This window comes from Pseudophryne corroboree, chromosome 5, assembly GCF_028390025.1.
Source record: "Pseudophryne corroboree isolate aPseCor3 chromosome 5, aPseCor3.hap2, whole genome shotgun sequence".
NCBI lineage: Eukaryota > Metazoa > Chordata > Amphibia > Anura > Myobatrachidae > Pseudophryne > Pseudophryne corroboree.
In genome coordinates, this window is record NC_086448.1 from 49421169 (window position 1) to 49441472 (window position 20304).

At 43.2% G+C, this 20304-nt stretch overlaps 1 protein-coding gene across 2 annotated transcripts in view; it reads left to right on the top strand.

Annotated features, from left to right (window-relative positions):
• The window catches only part of NDRG1 (N-myc downstream regulated 1), an 87366-nt gene extending 67062 nt beyond the window's left edge, over window positions 1-20304 (top strand). For both annotated transcript variants that reach the window (XM_063921249.1, XM_063921250.1), the window contains 13 exons: window positions 1792-1897; window positions 4382-4502; window positions 6171-6233; window positions 7807-7867; window positions 8443-8529; window positions 9269-9325; window positions 11142-11245; window positions 11374-11430; window positions 12733-12784; window positions 15698-15745; window positions 16861-16896; window positions 17020-17071; window positions 18827-20304. In XM_063921249.1, coding sequence (XP_063777319.1) covers window positions 1792-1897; window positions 4382-4502; window positions 6171-6233; window positions 7807-7867; window positions 8443-8529; window positions 9269-9325; window positions 11142-11245; window positions 11374-11430; window positions 12733-12784; window positions 15698-15745; window positions 16861-16896; window positions 17020-17071; window positions 18827-19086 — 1104 coding nt within the window. In that variant the 3' untranslated portion in view covers window positions 19087-20304. The remainder of the gene's footprint in view (window positions 1-1791; window positions 1898-4381; window positions 4503-6170; window positions 6234-7806; window positions 7868-8442; window positions 8530-9268; window positions 9326-11141; window positions 11246-11373; window positions 11431-12732; window positions 12785-15697; window positions 15746-16860; window positions 16897-17019; window positions 17072-18826) is intronic.

Sequence of the window (20304 nt, forward strand, 5' to 3'; positions counted from 1 at the left end):
CTGTTACCGGGGAGCCTCCCTGAGAGTTCTGGGCACTAGTTGCAGCCTCCGGATCATTCGGTGTTCTCCATAATGGTCCTGGATGTGGATGACTCTGTCTTCTATACCAGCAATGATGTAAGTAAGAGGCCCTCTCTGCTAGTGCTACAGTATACTGATTATATATACAGCATATGGACCGGTTACCGGATGGTCACCGCCTTGCACCTGGCACAGATTATTTTTAAACGTTTTTTATCCTTGATGATGCTGACGGATGAAGTCGGGTTATTATTGCTGAGGGTGGAGAATACATGCAGGTACAATTATTACAGGTACAGTTGCACGTAGCACCTTGATGCAACTTTTACTAACTACTGTATTGTGGCTTACCTCGGTCTCTCTTTTTGCTGTTCGAGTCTTGACTTTCTTAGAGCAGGTGGATGTGTTTATTTGTCCTGGGCTACAATGTGTTCTACACATTGGATCCAGATGTTTCCAGATCTGTGTCCCCAGGCAACGCACACAAATAACACTTTATGCTGGTACACATACATAGGAGGGCAGCAGCTAGACTGTGTATAGTAAAAGTTGCAGGGTGGCACGTGTAAGACGGTGACATGATCTGGCGTGAGAAGACCCTTTAATTCAGGAGGCGTAGGATAAGCCTGGTCCATGAGCCATGGATTGTTTCAGCATAACTGGGCGCAACCAGATGACAGCATTTATGTAATACACCCATCTGGTATATAGCTGATGTATGTGTTGGGTATTTGGGGCCCGGATAATGTAACCAGCACTCCAGTTTGTTTCGGAGTTATAATTTGACATCTTGTGTTTGTGTAGCGCAACTTTTACCCAGTGGTGTTTAATCTATATCACTATGGAGACCCAAACAGAGAACATTATTCACAGCCGGTCACACCTGCTCTGACGGACTCTGATGAATCAAATACCTTTTATCAGGAGCACCTTTATAGCCAAAGCACTTTACCCGACCTAACCGTATCTTTCTGTATATCAGTTAATAAGTCACTGTAACATAGAGCTGGTAGGATTCAAATGAAAAGATTAAATGTAATATATATAATATTATTCTATTACACGCACTATAGATACATTAGCAGTAGGATGTCCATTGAGCGGTTAACCATCGACTGTGGATGGGGGGTTTTCCACTGGGGGAAACTATTGATGGTTAAACTATTGGTGGGTTTTGGATCTGTGCAATGGACCAGGGAATGAGCATTATTTACAAACGTAGGGATTGTGCCATCGGAACTCCTCCACCAATGGTAAATCTAGTTACCTTCAGGAGATAACCATCAATGGTAATGAATCATTGATGGTCATTGGCCACCCTTAGTGGGTATTGGCTAGGTATTGCTCACAAGTGCCACTTTTGTTTGTTCCTCCACTGAAGCGCAACCGAATGACGCATAATGCGTCAAGTTAAAAGTACGTACATAATGGCACCTAATCTCCACCGACTCACAGCTGATGTACAAACCATGCTCTCTTCCGGAGTGGAAACCACTGTGTGCCATTACGTACAGTATAACGATAAACCTTCTCCGTCCCCTTATGATGTTATAATCTTGCTCCTCAAAATCTTGTTTTTACGCCGTCTCTCCAACCAATTCTGCCCAGTGGTCCTAAAGCTCCTGCGCCTCCGCCAACACCACTCTGTTGGGCTCACAAACACAATGAAGCAAACCAAACATTTTGCATTTTGTAAATGATGAAAGTTAAAGAGATTGGAAGGAAATAACTGGCCCTTTTTTTGTGTGTTTTGTTTTTTTTACCTCCCAGGAACATGACATTGAAACAGCTCATGGAGTCCTTCACGTTGTCATGTGTGGCACTCCGAGACAGAACAGACCTGTCATATTAACTTACCATGACATTGGGCTAAACCGTAAGCAACATTCTCTGTGATCCAATGAATGTAGTGTGAATTGGTTTGTCTAGATTATACATAGTATATAGGTAACATAAAGGGACATAGCAAGTTTCATACCATGTAGTAGAAAGTGGTCAACTACAGACATTGGGGGTAATTCAGAGTTGATTGCAGCAGCAAATTTGTTAGCAGTTGGGCAAAACCATGGCCCTCATTCCGAGTTGATCACACACTGCTACTTTTTGCAGCCCGTGCGATCAACTAGACGCCGCCTATGGGGAAGTGTATTTTTGCATAGCAAGGCTGCGATCGCTTGTGCAGCCCTGCTATGCAAAAAGAGGTTGTGCAGAACAAAACCAGGGTAAGAGTTACTTATCCTGTGCGATCAATCCAGCGATTGTCAAGGCCCTCCAAATGCCTTGACACGCCTGCGTTTGGATCTCCACGCCCAGAAAACTGTGAGTTGACGCCCGGTTCCGCCTTCCTCCTGACAATCTTCTTGTGGTCGCCGCTGCGACCGCTTTCTTCATTAGCGGCGTTGCTGCTCAGCGACTGCCGTCGCCGGGCGATAACGCGCCTGCGCAATGCGGCTGCAGCGCATGCGCAGTGCCAACCCGATCGCAGGGCTCCAAAAAAGCGCAGCGTGCGATCGGGTCGGAATGACCCCCCCCCATGTGCACTGCAGGTGGGGCAGATATAACATGTGCAGAGAGAGTTAGATTTGGGTGGGTTATTATGTTTCTGTGCAGGGTAAATACTGGCTGCTTTATTTTTGCACTGCAATTTAGATTTCAATTTGAACACCCCCCACCCAAATCTAACTCTCCCGCACATGTTATATCTGCCCCCCCCCCCCTGCAGTGCACATAGGGCCTAATTCAGACCTGATCGCTCACTAGGGTTTTTTTGCAGAAAGTCGCTGCCCATAGGGGAGTGTATTTTTGCTTTGCAAGTGTGCGACCGTATATGTGCAGCTGAGCGGTACAAAAAAGTTTTGTGCAGTTTCTGAGTCAGCCTGTCCGGGGCCGGAATTGACGTCCGACACCCGCCCTGCAAACGCTTGGACACGCCTGCGTTTTTCTAACCACTCCCAGAAAACGGTCAGTTGCCACCCACAAACGCCCTCTTCCTGTCAATCTCCGAGCGATCCGCTGTGCAAATGGAATCTTCGTACAATCCATCGCACAGCAACGATCCGCTTTTTTACCTGTGCTACACGCCTGCGCATTGTGGTGCATGCGCAGTTCTGACCTGATCACAGCGCAGTGAAAAATCCTAGCGTGCGATCAGGTCTGAATGACCCCCATGGTTTTGCCCAACTGCTAACAAATTTGTTGCTGCGATCAGGTCTTAATTGCCCCCATAGTGACACTGCTTTGTGGCTGATTTAGGGGCTTAGGGCCTAATTCAAGGTTGATTGCAAAATAATATTTTCCTCTAATGGGCAAAACCGTGTGCACTGCAGGTGGGTCAGATGTAACATGTGCAGAGAGAGTTAGGCCCTTAAATCCTGCAATCACGATTTAAAACTTTAATTCCTTGAGACCAGGTTTTGTTTATTTGAAGACGTGCTAGAATTTAGTTGCACTTGATGATGCACAGTGTATATATTTCATGTGCCTCTTTATCACAGAAGTAACAAGTGTCCATAGTCAAATTTTCACCAGTTTAGCATGACATATCACAGTATACTGTAGTTTATTTATTGGCTCCAGGATACTTTATACGGCTAATCAATTATTATTTTTACTATTAACATGAATAAGATTTTAGGGTCTGATTTATCAACGAGTGAAATTCTTGTTATCACTTGTTACGAATGATAAATGGTGCTTCAGTCAATCCGCTCCAAACTGTCATTTTTGCAAACACATGGCAAAAAATCTGCCCCTTAATCGCTAGATGACATCAGTTACATTTTCCAGCTCATTTATGTGACTATTTTAAGGATGCCACATGATAGATCAGAATTGCCATATGTAACCATATGAAATATAATAACCATGAAAAAGTATACGGTAACAAAAACCATACAAGTTATTGCTAATGCTGACCCGCAGTCATTGCAGAGTGTGTAGTTGTGTTTGGGAGTTATGGGAGACCCATAGACCCATATTACTGTATATCTACTCACCACTGTGCAACACTCATTAGTTATTTCCAATCTCATGAATAGGGCTTTATAAACAAATGTGTCTGCATACACCCTTATCGGTGACTAGCACGTTTGGGGAGAGAGAGAGAGCTTGGAGAGCAATAAGGTGGGGAGAGAAAGTATCAGCCAATCAGCTCCTAACTGTCATGTTACAGGCTGTGCTTGAAAAATGATTGGAGCTGATTGGTTGGCACTTTACCTGTCCCCACTTTATCTCTCTCTAAGGTTTGGTGCATCTCCCCATGAGCATGTTAGCATATATATGTAGGCCATATTTGTATTGCTACGAAAGCAAACCTGAGAAGCATATTCCTGACACTTGGTTGCTGGTTTCCCGGATACAGATAAAACCTGCTTCAATTCGCTGTTCAACCATGAGGACATGCATGAAATTACGCAGCATTTCTCCGTCTGCCACGTGAATGCACCAGGCCAGCACGACGGAGCTGCATCTTTCCCAGCCGGGTAAGACTTTAATGAGCTAATTGCCATTTGGCCTCTCCTCAGATTAGTGACTTTGGTGCATGAGAGGTTGATGGCCACTAAGTCCTGTCAGTGGAAATGAGACTTACTAGAATTAAGCCTTAGCTATGATTAGTGGCTTCTGGAATTAATTACTGCTCAGGAGTTTGTTGCTGAATAAGGGCCAATCACAAGCAAGATTTTATCCACGTTCGGGTAAGTTTGGGGTCAGTCCCTGTTTTTCTGTTGCGTTTGCTGATTTAGCTAGGATGGTTACTCTTTGCTTTATGTTGCCCAAGTACAAATTACTAAGGGAGAGATTTATGAAACTTGGAGAGAGATAAAGTGGACGGAGATAAAGTACCAGCCAATCAGCTCCTAACTGCCATGTTACAGGCTGCGTTTGAAAAATGACAGTTTAGAAGCTGATTTGTTTGTACTTCATCTCTAACAACTTTACTCTCTCCGAACTTTGATAAATCTCCCCCCTAATTTTCTTAACGGTCAGTTGTCCTTTAGTGATAAAATGGAGAGTGAAAAAGTACCAGCCAATCAGTTCCTAACTGCCATATTTTACACATCCTGTGACTTGGCAGTTAGGAGCTGATTGGCTGGTACTTTTTCACTCGCCATTTTATCACTTTCCAAGCAATGATGCATCTAGCCCTAAGTGTAAACAAAGACAATGTAAGGATATCGGTTTCTTTTCCCTTCTTTGTCACCCGCTGTCACTAGACGCACGTGGATAAGAGAAATACATGGGAAAATACAGATAGTGTCCTATTTATCAATACTGTGATAAATGCCTGGTGACTTATCCTTCCTGGTTGCTGGTATTTGTGGTGATTTTGTAACCGGATTCGGGGTTATTTATCACAATAAGCAGCTGCCCAGTGAAACCCAAAAGCTACACATTCGCCGCTAACAAGTGCCGAATGCTTACACTGCCATGTCTTGTCCTGGCGGTGTCACCAAACGTGAGCAACCGTAGGCCGCCTACGCGCACTGTAAGAGAGGGAGGAGGAATCTAAATAGATCTTTAATTACACACTGTGCCCTCTTCGAAGAGGTAGGAGCGAACTATCGCCATATGAAGATTTCGTTGGCTCCAAAAAACATCTATTTCCCAGAGCTTGATAAATGGCACAACTTTAATGTCAACGTACATTGGGCCTAATTCATAGGGTTGGAGTTGCTATGGCTGTCTTTCTTGGAAGCAGCAGTGATAGCGCTGTACGGCGATGCAGCAGGAGGCGTCCGTTACAAGCAGATGCCTCCTGCGGCAGTAGTGATCCCACCTGCGTCGTATAACTCGGCAATGGATCTCTCTCCAACCGCTAATCTGTTTTAAATGAAATGCAGCCCTCTTTCATTATACCATAAAAACACAAACATAGAATTTGATGGCAGATAAGAACCACTTGGTCCATCTAGTCTGTTCTTTCTTTGTTCTTTCTTTCTTTCTCTTTTTTTTTTTTTTTTTACCATCCCCATAATAACGCCACTCACTCACTACACAAGCCCTGTATACTAATACCCCAACTTTTTCTCTATAGAGCGGGCACTGCATCCGCTCTAGCGTAGCCACTCTTCATTCTAGGATCTCTCTATCTCAAATGTTTGGTTTCAGAACATTACAAATTGGCTGAATGCAATCATTTCTTTGCCCAGGTATGTGTACCCATCGATGGACCAGCTGGCTGAAATGCTACCCGGAGTCGTCCAGCAGCTTGGGTAAGGGATACTGAATATCCATACATGTTGCACGGTGCAAAACGTCTGCCCAGAAATGTCAAGGATTACACGATCTTTATGCTTTCCTTTCAAAGATTTGGCCAGGAAATTGCCCATTTGTAAAGAGACTTTTCTAACTTTTTAGCTACTGCTCATCTGAAAATCTCCAGTTTTTCTAGGAGGTGGAGACAGAATCATTTGCAGCCAATCAGATCATCTGAATAGTCACAGCAGTATAGGAAAGCAGGAGAGTGAATGTGCAAGCCAATCAGGAGAGATAATGGCTCGTGCAGTCCATCCGGCTGATCCGGCTCAGATTGGAGTAGGGAGATCGACACAAACTTATAAACATCCTAGTGATATTTGGTGGACCCCCTTTATTAAAGTAAACCTTAGTTACCTTCTAAAACCAGTAAATAAAGACACGGAGACATGATTTTGGCAGAAAAATTGCTAGCTATTTATTTGACCCTAACCATAGCAAACCTGTAAATGGAAAATTTGTTAAGCTGCCGAATCCTCGGCAAAATGGTGGCAGAAAAAAGAACGGCTCTATAAAACTATTGGTGAACTTAAATTGGTAAACTGACCGAAACCGTCCAACACCTTATCAAAAACCGGTAATAGGTGTCAACACAACCCCCACAGTGACTTCCCACCGCTCCTGGGTGCCCTGCCGCTGCCTCCCGGATGGGTGGTCGAGCGGCCATTAAGTCGATGGAGGTGAGTGCACCTAAACCAAATAAACTGAAACTTACTACCTAAATAAGCGATACAACTACAAACTGCCGTTCTTTTCCGCCTATAAATAGCCAACGAATGAAAACCAGCCAGCAATCAAAACGCCAATGCACTCCGCGTCAACAAAACAACCACATCCCATAGGGCGGGAGGGCGGGAAGGAAATTGAAACAGCAAAGAGGCCCAAAATGGCCACTGCAGTGTATATATACCCTAACCCTCCCCCTTTTCCTAAGGCTGTACTACCTCACAGCTAGGTCCACCCCTCACAGGATGTTTAACCCATTCCTCTCCTATGCAGTCAATTCTTTCTCCATTGGGACTGCAAGGGAGGGCTGGCCCCAGATACATTACCTCTCTATGCTTTTGGGAAGTGGTAGTACAATGACGAGTGGAATCAAGTAGGAATCCGCCCTCTGGCAGACTCCTATAATAGCAAAACTCATACAAAGGTTACATAATTTATTGTTGCTTATTTACAATGTTGGGTAGATGTATTGGGCCTGAGTTGCAAGCAGCTAAAAAAAAAAAAAGGAAGTGTCTAGCGATTATTTGAAGACTGCGCACATGCCGCGGCGAGCCTGCCTATTAGCACAAGGTAGTAAATCTGTCTTCTGCAGCCGTTCACACTTGCAGCTGCAGAATAATGCCCATAATCACAAACCTCGGATACTCCATATTTCACTGCTTTAATTGTGACGTCTATTAGTCATTCATTATTACTGATCAGGCAGCGCCCCCTGCAGGAAAGTGTTGGGACATTAGTAACCGATCCCATGGGTAGAGAAGGTGACATAATTTTTTTTCTAATGTGTTTTTTTTTTGTCCATAGTTTAAAGTCAGTGCTGGGAATGGGAATCGGAGCTGGCGCGTATATCCTGACAAGATTTGCTGTAAGTATCACTTGGCTGCTGAGCTGTCGTTTGAAATGCTAGTGCTATAAATAAATACATTAGCCACCCAGTGGTGGAGATGTGTATTGCATGCTGAGTATCTAGTCGTGCCTCAACGCGCCTGTCCGTGATTAAACTCAGCAACCTAAGCTATCGCCTAGGCATGACAAAACCTCAATCTAGGCGCAGAACCAGTCAAGATAACGGAGGACCCATCTGTAATGTTTGTGAAAAGAGTGTGTGAGACGAACAAATCTACGATGAACAAGATATAAATGACATTACATTAATAATTCTTAGAATTCCAAACATAAAACCAACAGGGGGGGCTGTTCTTAATGAAAGTGGTCCCCTTTGATTTCTCCCAAAATATAATTGGTGGCTTTATGTGCAATAGAGGCTCTTAATGCATCTATTAAGCGTCAAGAGGTGAAACTGGTCTAAGTCCACAATGATCTATGCTGGGAGCTCTGTTGGCCTCAGCTGCAGTGACTGACTGTGGATCATTATATCAGGGCTATAGCCATGGAGAATGACTGAATTGTACTTTGAACAAGCAATGCTTTCTGTTCCAGCTGAATCACCCCAGCATGGTTGAAGGCCTGCTGCTCATTAACATAAACCCGTGCGCAGAAGGATGGATGGATTGGGCAGCCACAAAGGTAAATTCAAGTCACACGGTTTCGGTTTTATGGTAAATCTATAGTAATTCATCATTTTGGCTCTGCCACCTTTACAAATAGGCACGATTCGTGGCATTTTGCCACTCGGAGGCGGGTCCTAATGACGCAAATAGTTTGCCCCCCATCACTGTTCACTTGCGGTGAGGAAAATACAAAAGTTGGCAAGTACATGATGCCATTTCTATGACTAGTATACCCTGGCAAACACACTATTATATGTATTAATAGCAAAAGTTTTATTTTATTAGAATAATGAACTTGAAATATAAGCAGTGCCGGACTGGGTCATGAAGGGCCCACCGGTGGCATGCAGTGCTAGGGGCCCACATTTAGGGGTGTGGCCACTCCAGAGGGGGTATGGTCAGTCACCACAAAGGCTTGGCTAACCTTTAAAGAGTGCATGGGCTGGATCCCTTGACAAATTTATATAGTAAATACTGCTGGGGAAAGAATGCATGATAATGTACCAGATAAACAATATGCACTATAGAAATGCACTGTAGGAAATACACATTAGTCCTGTGCAGTATAAGGTAACATACAGTATGTATAATGTAGAATTCAAGTGCACAGTCTGGATCCTAATCCCGAGAGGAGGAGGTGGGCCCCCCGGGCAGTGGGGCCCAACTTGCGTTTCCCCTGTACCCCTGTGGGCCAGTCCGACCCTGAATATATGTGAAATGAAATAAGCCGTTACAGTTATTTGTTACTTTTGCAGCTTTCTGGACTCACCCAAGGATTACCTGATATGCTGATTTCCCACCTGTTTGCAAAGGTAGGTTTCATGACAAAGATTGTAGACCCATTGTGTCATATATTCTGATACTGTAGTATGTGAATGATGCTGTCGACAGTAGGTGCAGTGACGTAGCAACAGGGGAAACAGATGTAGCAACCACATTGGGCTTAGGGGTTCTTGGGGCTCAGATCTGCCAGACAGGTTCAGGCCCCTGCCCAGTTTTATTATTTTCATTCTTAGGTTATAAGCCTTTAATTTGGTGATTTCTCGTATATCATAAAAGTGGGCAGGTCAGCACTCAGGGCTTTGTTTTTATTACGGTCAGTGACCATAATTAAATCGGCTGGTAACTGCTAACAGTCTGATTTCTCAGTAACTACAATATATTTCCACTGTACCGTACCTTACAACATCCTTGGTGGAGAGTAGACCGGTGGGACATGCTGGGAACTTTTGTACTGACAGTAATAAAACATGTGCCCAAGTGTCGCCCCCAGTAAGTGGCTGCTCTAGGTGCGTTCCTATTCACCACTTCTTAAAAGTATAGTAAAGCAAAGCATTATTAGAAAGAAAGTGATGGAATTATCATAAAAGTTCTAACTTCAGTGAGGTTCCAGATTTATGGTGGGAACGTACGGTACATCCAGGGGCTTGTAGCCTCCGAAACGCCTCACCTCGGTGATACGGACTGTTTTGTAGCAAAGCTATTCAAACAAAATTCCATCTCCATTTCCATCATATCTACTTTTGTTCCCGGTGGGTGTGGCATAAAACATCTACAGTATTTAGGTCGACATGCAGTTGGTCGGCACCAAATGGTTAACATGCATTAAGATCGAGAGCTACCAAAGGTCAACATGTTCAAAAGATCGACATGAGAGTGGTCAACACAGAAATGGTCAACACAAATTTTTTCAGTAAATCTTGTTTGTTTGGTAATATGTGACCGCCATCAGTAAAAACATATATCCTCGCGGGCTCGTTGCAGGCAAGGTGGCTCGCTCTGCTGCCGCTGCTCTCGCCATAGGTTACTATTTCCAATCGTAGTCCACGTGAATAGTAAGTCAAGCAAATGTTGGGGAAAAATGTAAAAAACAAACAAACTAGAAGATAGCTAAAATCTGGTTACTATGGGCACACCTTAGTAAATATACCGATGTCTATCTATCAACTGCATACCATTCCTCCTGGTATTTCCCAGTGAGTACAATTTGAATGTGCTGAGAATCTGACTTTTCTCACCACCACATGCGTAGGCCATACAAAGGCCCAGATTTATCAAGCCTTGGAGAGAAATAAATAGCACGGTGATAAGTACCAACCAATCCGCTCCTAACTGTATTTTTTTCAAACATAGCCTGTAATATGACAGTTATGCGCTGATTGGTTGGTACTTTTCACCTTGCTATTTATCACTCTCCAAAACTTGATAAATGGGGGGCCAAAGTATATTTCAAATTCTTCCTTCACCGTTGGGGAGATAAAGTGGAGACAAATAAATTTCCAACCAATCGGCTCCTGTTACTTTACAGGTTGTGTTTGAAAAATGACAGTTGCAGTAGCAGCTGATTGGTTGGTAATTTATTTCTTTCCACTTTATCTCTCTTTGATACATCTCGCAAATCCCTTCTGTTTGATGTAGCGTTTGCTAAACCTAGACAATAACACATCAAACAATGTCGGCTAGAGGAAAGCTATTATCTCTCCTCATGTTGTGCGGGAATGCTGTTACTGTATTCTGGCTGTGCACAGTGCACTGACCTACTTCCAGTAAGTCATAGCCCTGGCACATCTCTCCAATCTGGGGTCTAATCATTTAAGCTTAAACTCTTCTTTTTATGTTTGTGTTTAGGATGAAATCCAGAACAACCACGAGCTGGTGCACACCTATCGACAACACATCCTGAACGACATCAACCAAAACAATCTGACGCTGTTTGTGAAGTCATACAACAGGTAGGGTGGAGAGAGTGGTGGAGCATTTGTGTCGTAGCACAAAGAACCTCTCGGATCTCAGTCTAGTGTGTACATGTGTATAGTTTCCCCATTGAAGTGTTTAAAGTTGTGATTTATGTCCTTTTCAGCCGGAGGGATCTAGAGATTGAACGTCCCGTCCCTGGGACAAATGTTGTTACGCTAAAGTAAGTGCAATATAAACTGTGCAGATACCTCCCAACATGATCCATTCCAGGAGGGACAAAATGCTCTCTACCTGGACTTCCCTCTTAATATATGATTGGTGTCACCTGTGTTGAAATTTTTAATTGATGAGCAAGGTAGTTTAACACAGGTGATTGCAAACTTAAATTAAGAGGGAAGTCCAACAAGACAACTTAAACAAACTTAAAATACACACAGAAAAATAAAATTTATAAGTTATCTTGTCACATGCAAGAATAACAGCAGCCTCCGTACTACTTACACACTGGGACAGGACTTAGGAGGACTCTCGGTGTGTGTTTCTCTCTCTAGACCCAGATGCTCTCATTAGATAACACATTACACAGGACCGAGACGGGTTGAAGGAGAAGTTGGGATAGCTGGGTCGGGAAGCTCCATCGGTAGCTCATGACACCTGATGCTCCTGTGTCTCTGTCTGCACTGCGTACTGTCCTGCTTGCATTCTGGCTGCCTGGTTCTGATGCCGCGCAGGAAGGAGAGCTAATGATGTCACTATGTTTTGACCAGTGAGCCCCCTGACAGAGGGGGACCTGGGGCACAGTTTTCCCTGCACCTCCCCCTTCCCTGTTTAATCTGGCTATGCGAATTGGGTAAATGAGGCACTCCAAGATATGTAGCATACTATATTTTACTTTCAATTCGAAGATGCCACGTAAAGCCGCACATTGTACTAGAGACTCAGGGCTACGGTTGGTTGTCAAGATAATAATATATGGGATAGTGGACTCCCTCCTTGTGTTCTGTATCATATATATCAGTTAGAAAACAGGTCCTATTATGGTTCTGTGTTCTCTTTGTCGGGTTACCTGGGCCGGAGGAAGGGTGCGGGGCCTTTCCCCACTGGTGTAGCCCTTCCTCAGGGTGTCCAAAAAAATTCAAATCTCCAGTAAGACTGGTGCTCAGTACAGGGGCAGGGGAAATTAGAAGGGCTAAAAGGCTGCCATGAGGTCACTCATGCATTGCTTTAGCCCCTGAAATATTTATGTTCTTTGTGACCTCCTGTGTTCCCCAAACAATAGCCCTGCCCTGCTTGTTACTCTGCTGTAGGTGACTTGTCACATCTTGTTCATTCCCAGCCATTCTTCTCCTGTATTCCAGATATTTCATTAATGCTATGCGTTAGCAGTCTCAATAGTTCATATTCTAGGCTTATAATTACTCTTTGTTTCATCCTCCAAGTGTTTCTTTAGCTCCGATTTTACTGCCCTGATTATCACATGTATTTTGTGTAATGTTCTATCTGTTCATTATCTCTCTTCTAGGTGTCCTGCTCTACTGGTGGTTGGTGACAGCTCGCCTGCTGTGGATGCTGTGGTATGTTCTAAGACTTTTATATATAGGACCGGAAACTATCTTATCTTTGATTAAGGTTTCTTTTTACATTGGCATTGAAATGTGTTTTTGGATTCTCTTATCATTATTGGCAGACAACATATGTATAACAGCATATGTCAATCAGGAATCAGTGTCGGTCAGTCAGTGAATCATCCTGTATCCCAGGAATCTGTGTCAGTCAGTCAGTGAATCATCCTGTATCTCAGGAACTAGTGTCAGTCAGTCAGTGAATCATCCTGTATCTCTTGAATCAGTGTCAGTCAGGCAGTGAATCATCCTGTATCTCTTGAATCAGTGTCAGTCAGGCAGTGAATCAGCCTGTATCCCAGGAATCAGAGTCAGTCAGCCAGTGAATCATTCTGCATCTGAGGAATCCGTGTCAGTCAGTCAGTGAATCATCCTGTATCCCAGGAATCCGTGTCAGTCAGGCAGTGAATCAGCCTGTATCTCAGGAATCAGAGTCAGTCAGTCAGTGAATCATCCTGTATCTCTTGAATCAGTGTCAGTCAGGCAGTGAATCATCCTGTATCTCTTGAATCAGTGTCAGTCAGGCAGTGAATCAGCCTGTATCTCAGGAATCGGAGTCAGTCAGCCAGTGAATCATCCTGCATCTGAGGAATCCATGTCAGTCAGTCAGTGAATCATCCTGTATCTCAGGAATCCATGTCAGTCAGTCAGTGAATCATCCTGTATACCAGGAATTCGTGTCAGTCAAGCAGTGAATCAGCCTGTATCTCAGGAATCCGTGTCAGTCAGTCAGTGAATCATCCTGTATCTCTTGAATCAGTGTCAGTCAGGCAGTGAATCATCCTGTATCTCTTGAATCAGTGTCAGTCAGGCAGTGAATCAGCCTGTATCCCAGGAATCAGAGTCAGTCAGCCAGTGAATCATTCTGCATCTGAGGAATCCGTGTCAGTCAGTCAGTGAATCATCCTGTATCCCAGGAATCCGTGTCAGTCAGGCAGTGAATCAGCCTGTATCTCAGGAATCAGAGTCAGTCAGTCAGTGAATCATCCTGTATCTCTTGAATCAGTGTCAGTCAGGCAGTGAATCATCCTGTATCTCTTGAATCAGTGTCAGTCAGGCAGTGAATCAGCCTGTATCTCAGGAATCGGAGTCAGTCAGCCAGTGAATCATCCTGCATCTGAGGAATCCATGTCAGTCAGTCAGTGAATCATCCTGTATCTCAGGAATCCATGTCAGTCAGTCAGTGAATCATCCTGTATACCAGGAATTCGTGTCAGTCAAGCAGTGAATCAGCCTGTATCTCAGGAATCCGTGTCAGTCAGTCAGTGAATCATCCTGTATCTCAGGAATTAGTATCAGTCAGTCAGTGAATCATCCTGTATCCCAGGAATCTGTGTCAGTCAGTCAGTGAATCTTCCTGTGTCTCTTGAATCCATGTCAGTCAGGCAGTGAATCATCCTGTATCTCAGGAATCCGTGTCAGTCAGTCAGTGAATCATCCTGTATCTCAGGAATTAGTGTCAGTCAGTCAGTGAATCATACTGTATCTCAGGAATCCGTGTCAGTCAGTCAGTGAATCATCCTGTATCTCAGGAATTAGTGTCAGTCAGTCAGTGAATCATACTGTATCCCAGGAATCGGTGTCAGTCAGGTAGTGAATCATCCTGTATCCCAGTAATCGGTGTCTGTCAGGCAGTAAATCATCCTGTATCTCTGGAATCAGTGTCCTGTATCTCAGGAATCAGTGTTAGTCAGGTAGTGATCTATTCTGTATCCCGGGAATCCGTGTCAGGCAGGCAGTGAATCAGCCTGTATCTCAGGAATCCGTGTCAGTCAGTCAGTGAATCATCCTGTATCCCAGGAATCCGTGTCAGTCAGTCAGTGAATCTTTCTGTGTCTCTTGAATCAGTGTCAGTCAGGCAGTGAATCATCCTGTATCTCAGGAATTAGTGTCAGTCAGTCAGTGAATCATACTGTATCCCAGGAATCTGTGTCAGTCAGTCAGTGAATCATCCTGTATCCCAGTAATCGGTGTCAGTCAGGTAGTGAATCATCCTGTATCCCAGTAATCGGTGTCTGTCAGGCAGTAAATCATCCTGTATCTCTGGAATCAGAGTCCTGTATCTCAGGAATCAGTGTTAGTAAGGTAGTGATCTATTCTGTATCCCGGGAATCAGTTTAAGTCAGACAGTGAATCATCCGTTTTCTCAGGGATCAGTGTTAATCAGGCAGTGAATCACCCTGTAACTCAGGAATCCGTGTTCGTTATCACTGTCAGGCACTCAAACTGTGTTCTTCACTTCAAATCATGCAAAGAATGAATTTTAGAAAAATCCTTAGCATAATAAGACCCTTTTGCAATTAGTTATGGCTAGAGGAGCTATGGGCTACAGAATGTGGTGAAACAGATGAATGGAGTAAAGGATATTAAGGGGGTATAGAAGCTAGAAATGTCACAATGAGCATTCAGTGTGTTGTGAGAGTATTTTATTTGGCATGCGGTCAGAAAATCGACTCACTAATGACCGCAGTGAGTACTGCATTGTCAACATGAGAATGTCGGTGCCGGTATCCCATTACAGGGGTAATACTAGCTAGAGCATTTTAACATGCAGGTTTTAGATCTTGAAACATGGGACTAACCTGCATGTTTCAAGTTATAACACCCACACAGTGAAAATGCTGTAAGTAGCTTTCCAGTGTTGCTATTACGGCACCAGCATTCTCATGTCGGCATACTCTGGACACAGGGCGTGTCGACCTTCCATATTGAACCCTTTTATTTTGAGCTGATTGTGCTGTAACATTTTCTCACTAATTCCGTCATTAAGAATCTATTGCATGTACGGTATTCGGCTAAATATTTTTTAGATGAAAGAATCTTTAATATTATACTTTGTTTTTCTTATTTTCCGCAACTGCTTAGGTGGAATGCAATTCAAAGCTGGATCCAACCAAGACTACATTGCTGAAGGTGAGGCGCTGTCGCTATGATGTGCAATGATATAGAAGACGCTGTGATTTTGTATTTCTCACACTTCATGTTATATTACACTATGTAGCGAACATAATGAATCCCATAATGAAATCTAAAATTCAGCTAACTGCTGAGAGTCAAGGTTGTTCCAACTTATTAATACCCTTATATTATGCTCTTATAGTACATATAGCCTTATAGGTTTCAAGAAATAATAGTAATCCTCTGTATACAGGGGTGTAACTAGAACTGTGTGGGCCCCAAAGCAAAATTTTGAAAGCCTCCCCTCCCCTTGTCACTACAATGCTGCTTAGGGGAGCAAGAGAGAGAGTGCGAGGGGAGTGAGAGAGAGAAAAAGAGGGTGTCAAGGGGAGAGAGAGGAGGGAGAAAGAGAGAGAAGGGTTCCATGGAAAAATAGAGAATGAGAAAAAGAGAGAAGCAAAAGAGAGAGGTTGTCAGGGAGAAAGAAAAAGAAAGGGATGAGAGGGGAGAAACAGAGCATCGGGGAGAGAGAGAGAGAGAGAGAGAGGGTGTGAAAGAGAGAGGTGGGAGAAGTGAGAGAGGGAGAGGAGCAAGCGGGAGTGAGAGAGTGTTTTAGGGATAGAGGGAAAGAGAGGGGAGTGAGAACGCTAGTGAGAGACAGAAGGAGAGCTAAAGGGTGGCAAAGAGGGAGAAAGAGAGATAGACGGGGTGTCAGGGAGAGAGAGAGTGAATGTCAGGGAGACAAACAGTGTCAGGGAGAGAGCGTGAGATACAGTATGAGAGAGAGATAGAGAGAGAGATGAAATTATAGTGTCAGGGAGAGTGAGGAAGAGAGACAGCGTCAGAGGTAGAGACAAATAGTGCGCGCGAGAGAGAAATAATTTGCCCAGCCAAATGATGCAAATCTATGATTTAACGGTCTGAGGTGCAAACGGGCACTTTAAAGAATACTGGAGTCGGTAAAGAGGAAATTAGAATGTAAGCTCTCACGAGCAGGGCCCTCTGACCTCATGTGCTTTTCCTTCCCTCACCTATACCATCACAAAGAGAGAGAAATAAGAGTGCCATTGTGTATGATCTAAGTGCTTGAGTCTGTACTCAGTCACTACATCTGTATTCTCTCTCCTCAGATGTCAGACTGTGGCGGATTTCCCCAGGTCGTACAGGTGACTATAGATCATATTTCCTAGTAAATGTTAAGATGTTTCATCATGAGATCTTTGATGAAATGTTACAGGAAACTATAATGATTTATGTTTATTGATCAATGTCTTTCTTTTCCATTTTAGCCTGCAAAGCTTGCAGAAGCCTTCAAATATTTTGTTCAAGGCATGGGCTACAGTAAGTAATGGTTCTCATGGCATGCATTGGTGGCTATTGGCCGTCTTGATGTTTCCCTATAAAACTATGGGGCCGATCCAGACCTGATCGTTAGGCTGCGTTTTCTCACAGCCTGCGATTAGATCTGAACTGCATAATGCACAGCAAAGCACAGGCACGACAGACCGCAGCAACGGGGATCGCCGGTCAGTGACTGGATGGTGCAAAAATTCCAAACGCACCGGCGATCGCAAGGAGATTGGCAGGAAGAAGACGTTTGTGAGTGTCAACTGACCGTTTTCTGGGAGTGGTTGGAAAAACGCAGGCGTGTCCAAGCGTTCGAAGGGAGGATGTCTGACATCAATTTCCGATCCCGGACAGGCTGATGTGATCGCAGCGGCTGAGTAAGTCCTGGGCGGCGCAGAGACTGCACAAAATCAGTTTGTGCAGCTCTGCTACACATGCGTTCGCACACTTGCACAGCTTAAATACACTCCCCCTGTAGGCGGCGACTATCCGATCGCAAGACAGCAAAAATCGCTGCCCAGCGATCAGGTCTGAATTACCCCCTATATTTCAAATAACTGCTCCAGGCATGGTCAGTGACTTTTTCCGTGGAATAAGGCAGATAAAGTTAACAATTTTAAATGACATCCTAACTTTCATCATTTTGATGATATGATAATTTGACAACTATTCTCATTACTTCTGGTACCTTGTGATTGAAAACCAACATGAACTATTTATTATTAAATATTCTTAGAAAAACAAATGTTTTTGGTGGCACCCAGTGTGGCTATAGTCAAAATTGTGTGGGACCGAAAATGGGCGTGACCTTGTGGGAAGGGGGTGTGGCTTCACTGGGAACCCCTGTTTACATCTCTCTGGGGATGTGACCAGCAGTCACAGAGATTCTGGATTGCTCCTGGAGACTCTTCCTCAGGGCTGCCCTCATGCCCCTATATTTTTTGCTCTCCAGGTGTCGGCAAAAGGAGCCATGGGTGGGCCCCTCTATCTGTAAGAGCCCGGGACACCAGTTACACGCAGCCACTCCTATTAAGAAAATGACAGTGGATCGCCTGCAGGGGGTTGTCCACACTTTCTGCAACCGCAATTAGATAAAAGGATTGCAGAATATGCAATCCAACCTGAATAACCCCCAATATTAGGTTTAGCGTTAGGCTAAAAGTAGTTCAAAACTGTATGTTGACATTATGGCGTTCCCTTGCTAAATGTTGACATTATGAATATGCATTTTAGCCATGTCAACATTCATCAATGCAGAATTTTCCTGCTACACACAGTGTGGGGCAATGGCACTTTCTTTTAGATGCACCCATCCCCTGAGTAGTACTTTAGTCTCTACGATCCCCAACCGCTGACTTCTTATCAGTGCCAATCCTTGCTGTTGGACGAAAGATCTTGCAGCACTGGAAAACCTCAGCTATTTGAGGCATTCACTGCACTGTTGGTGGGGAGGAGTATGATGCGGCCACCTGATTGGATGACCATGTATTCCTGTCCAATCAGGTGATGCATTCTCTACAAACCTCCCAGGACAGCAGTTTATAACCTTACCAGCCTTCTTCAGGCGCAAGAAGCTCTATGTTCTTACTGCCCACAAGGAAACAGTGACAATCTCAGGGCTATGGAACTTCCACCGAATTCTACACACAAGGGGAACCTAATATACAGTAGAAAGAAGGTTAATGTTAACAAAACTCTTAAGTATTTCTCCATTAGTAATGAAATATTAATTTATTTGTGTTTCCTTAGTGCCGGCAGCCAGTATGACCAGACTGATGAGATCCAGGACAAACTCTGGTGCTAGTGTTTCTTCCATGGATGGCAACCGGAGCCGGTCTCACACCAACGAGGGCTCACGGAGCCGCTCCCACACCGGTGATGGGAACCGCAGCCGAGCGCAGACCGGGGATGGGAACCGCAGCCGTTCCCACACGGATACCAGAATGGATGTCAACAACACCAGCAGCCCAGATCACAACAACGTCAAATCCATGGAGGTTTCCTGTTAAGCGAATGTCAAAAGAGTACCAATGAAAACTTGCCTGCCAATTGTACAGATTAAGGTTAGCCCTTGGGGAGTGTCCCAACAGCTCAAGGGTTACTTCTGATGGTAACGGTGGAAAACCGAGATAATTGAGGACCAAAGATACTTATGTGTGACGATTAACCCTTAGGAAATAGCTACTACTAGCCAAGCACACTCCAGTAAATTACAAAGCTGTCACCACGTGGTATTAGCACAAATCCCTTTTAGGATGTGCAGTTTTAGCCTAATTAATACTGGGCAGTTTTAGCTGTAACAACACTAAATTCAAGAGAGTTTGCAGCACATAACGGATAGCTAGTGCGAAAAAATGTTGCAAAAATGTAAATATATCATGAAAATATTTATAAATGTGTTGTGCATTTAAATCTATTTTAATAGTTTATAAATACTGGAAAAATAGTTTTTACAATAAGCCACTTATATGTGGAATTTTTTTTTCTATGTAAACAAATGTATTTCTGATTTTATTAAATTCCTCTTCCAGAACTAAAACTTTTAAGTTACATGAAGATTCAAATTAATTGGATTATTTTTTTTTTATGGTAATTTTTTTCCTTTCTACCGTGTGAGTTCATTAAAGCAAAAGTAATCTGCATTTTCTATAAAACAAAAAAAAGTTGAAGAAGAAATATATAAATGAAAAATAAATCATGAAGAAAACCTATTTTGTGTAAATTTTAATATATAGGGATACCACTGGTCATCAAACTATATAAAATGCATTGATTTTTTTTGGTGCTGACAATGACTAATTCTTTTTTTAGAAATTTTTATCTTGGATAGCTCATTGCTGCTAATTAAAAAAAAATACATATATAATTTTTTTAATTACACTTGTGATTTAATTATAGAAAAGTAACAAGAAATAGCACCACATTAAATTTTGTGGAGGATTTAAAAAAAATGCTATTTCTGTTTTTTATAAATATGTAATGTTTTAGCGTGACCAAAATCTAATCTCTAACCTAATTTACTTTTAAATTGTGAATTTTGTTGATTTAATAAACATTATTTTGTTCCCTGTTATCCAATGTCCAGTATTCTATATTTTCTTATTTCAAAGTGTTTTTGGAGCACGAAAAAACTGATTTCTCCAGAACTTGTTGAAGGAGCTCATTGTATACACATGAATGGGATCATTGTATTTATTAAAGAACAATAAACTTGTAACTTTGCACTG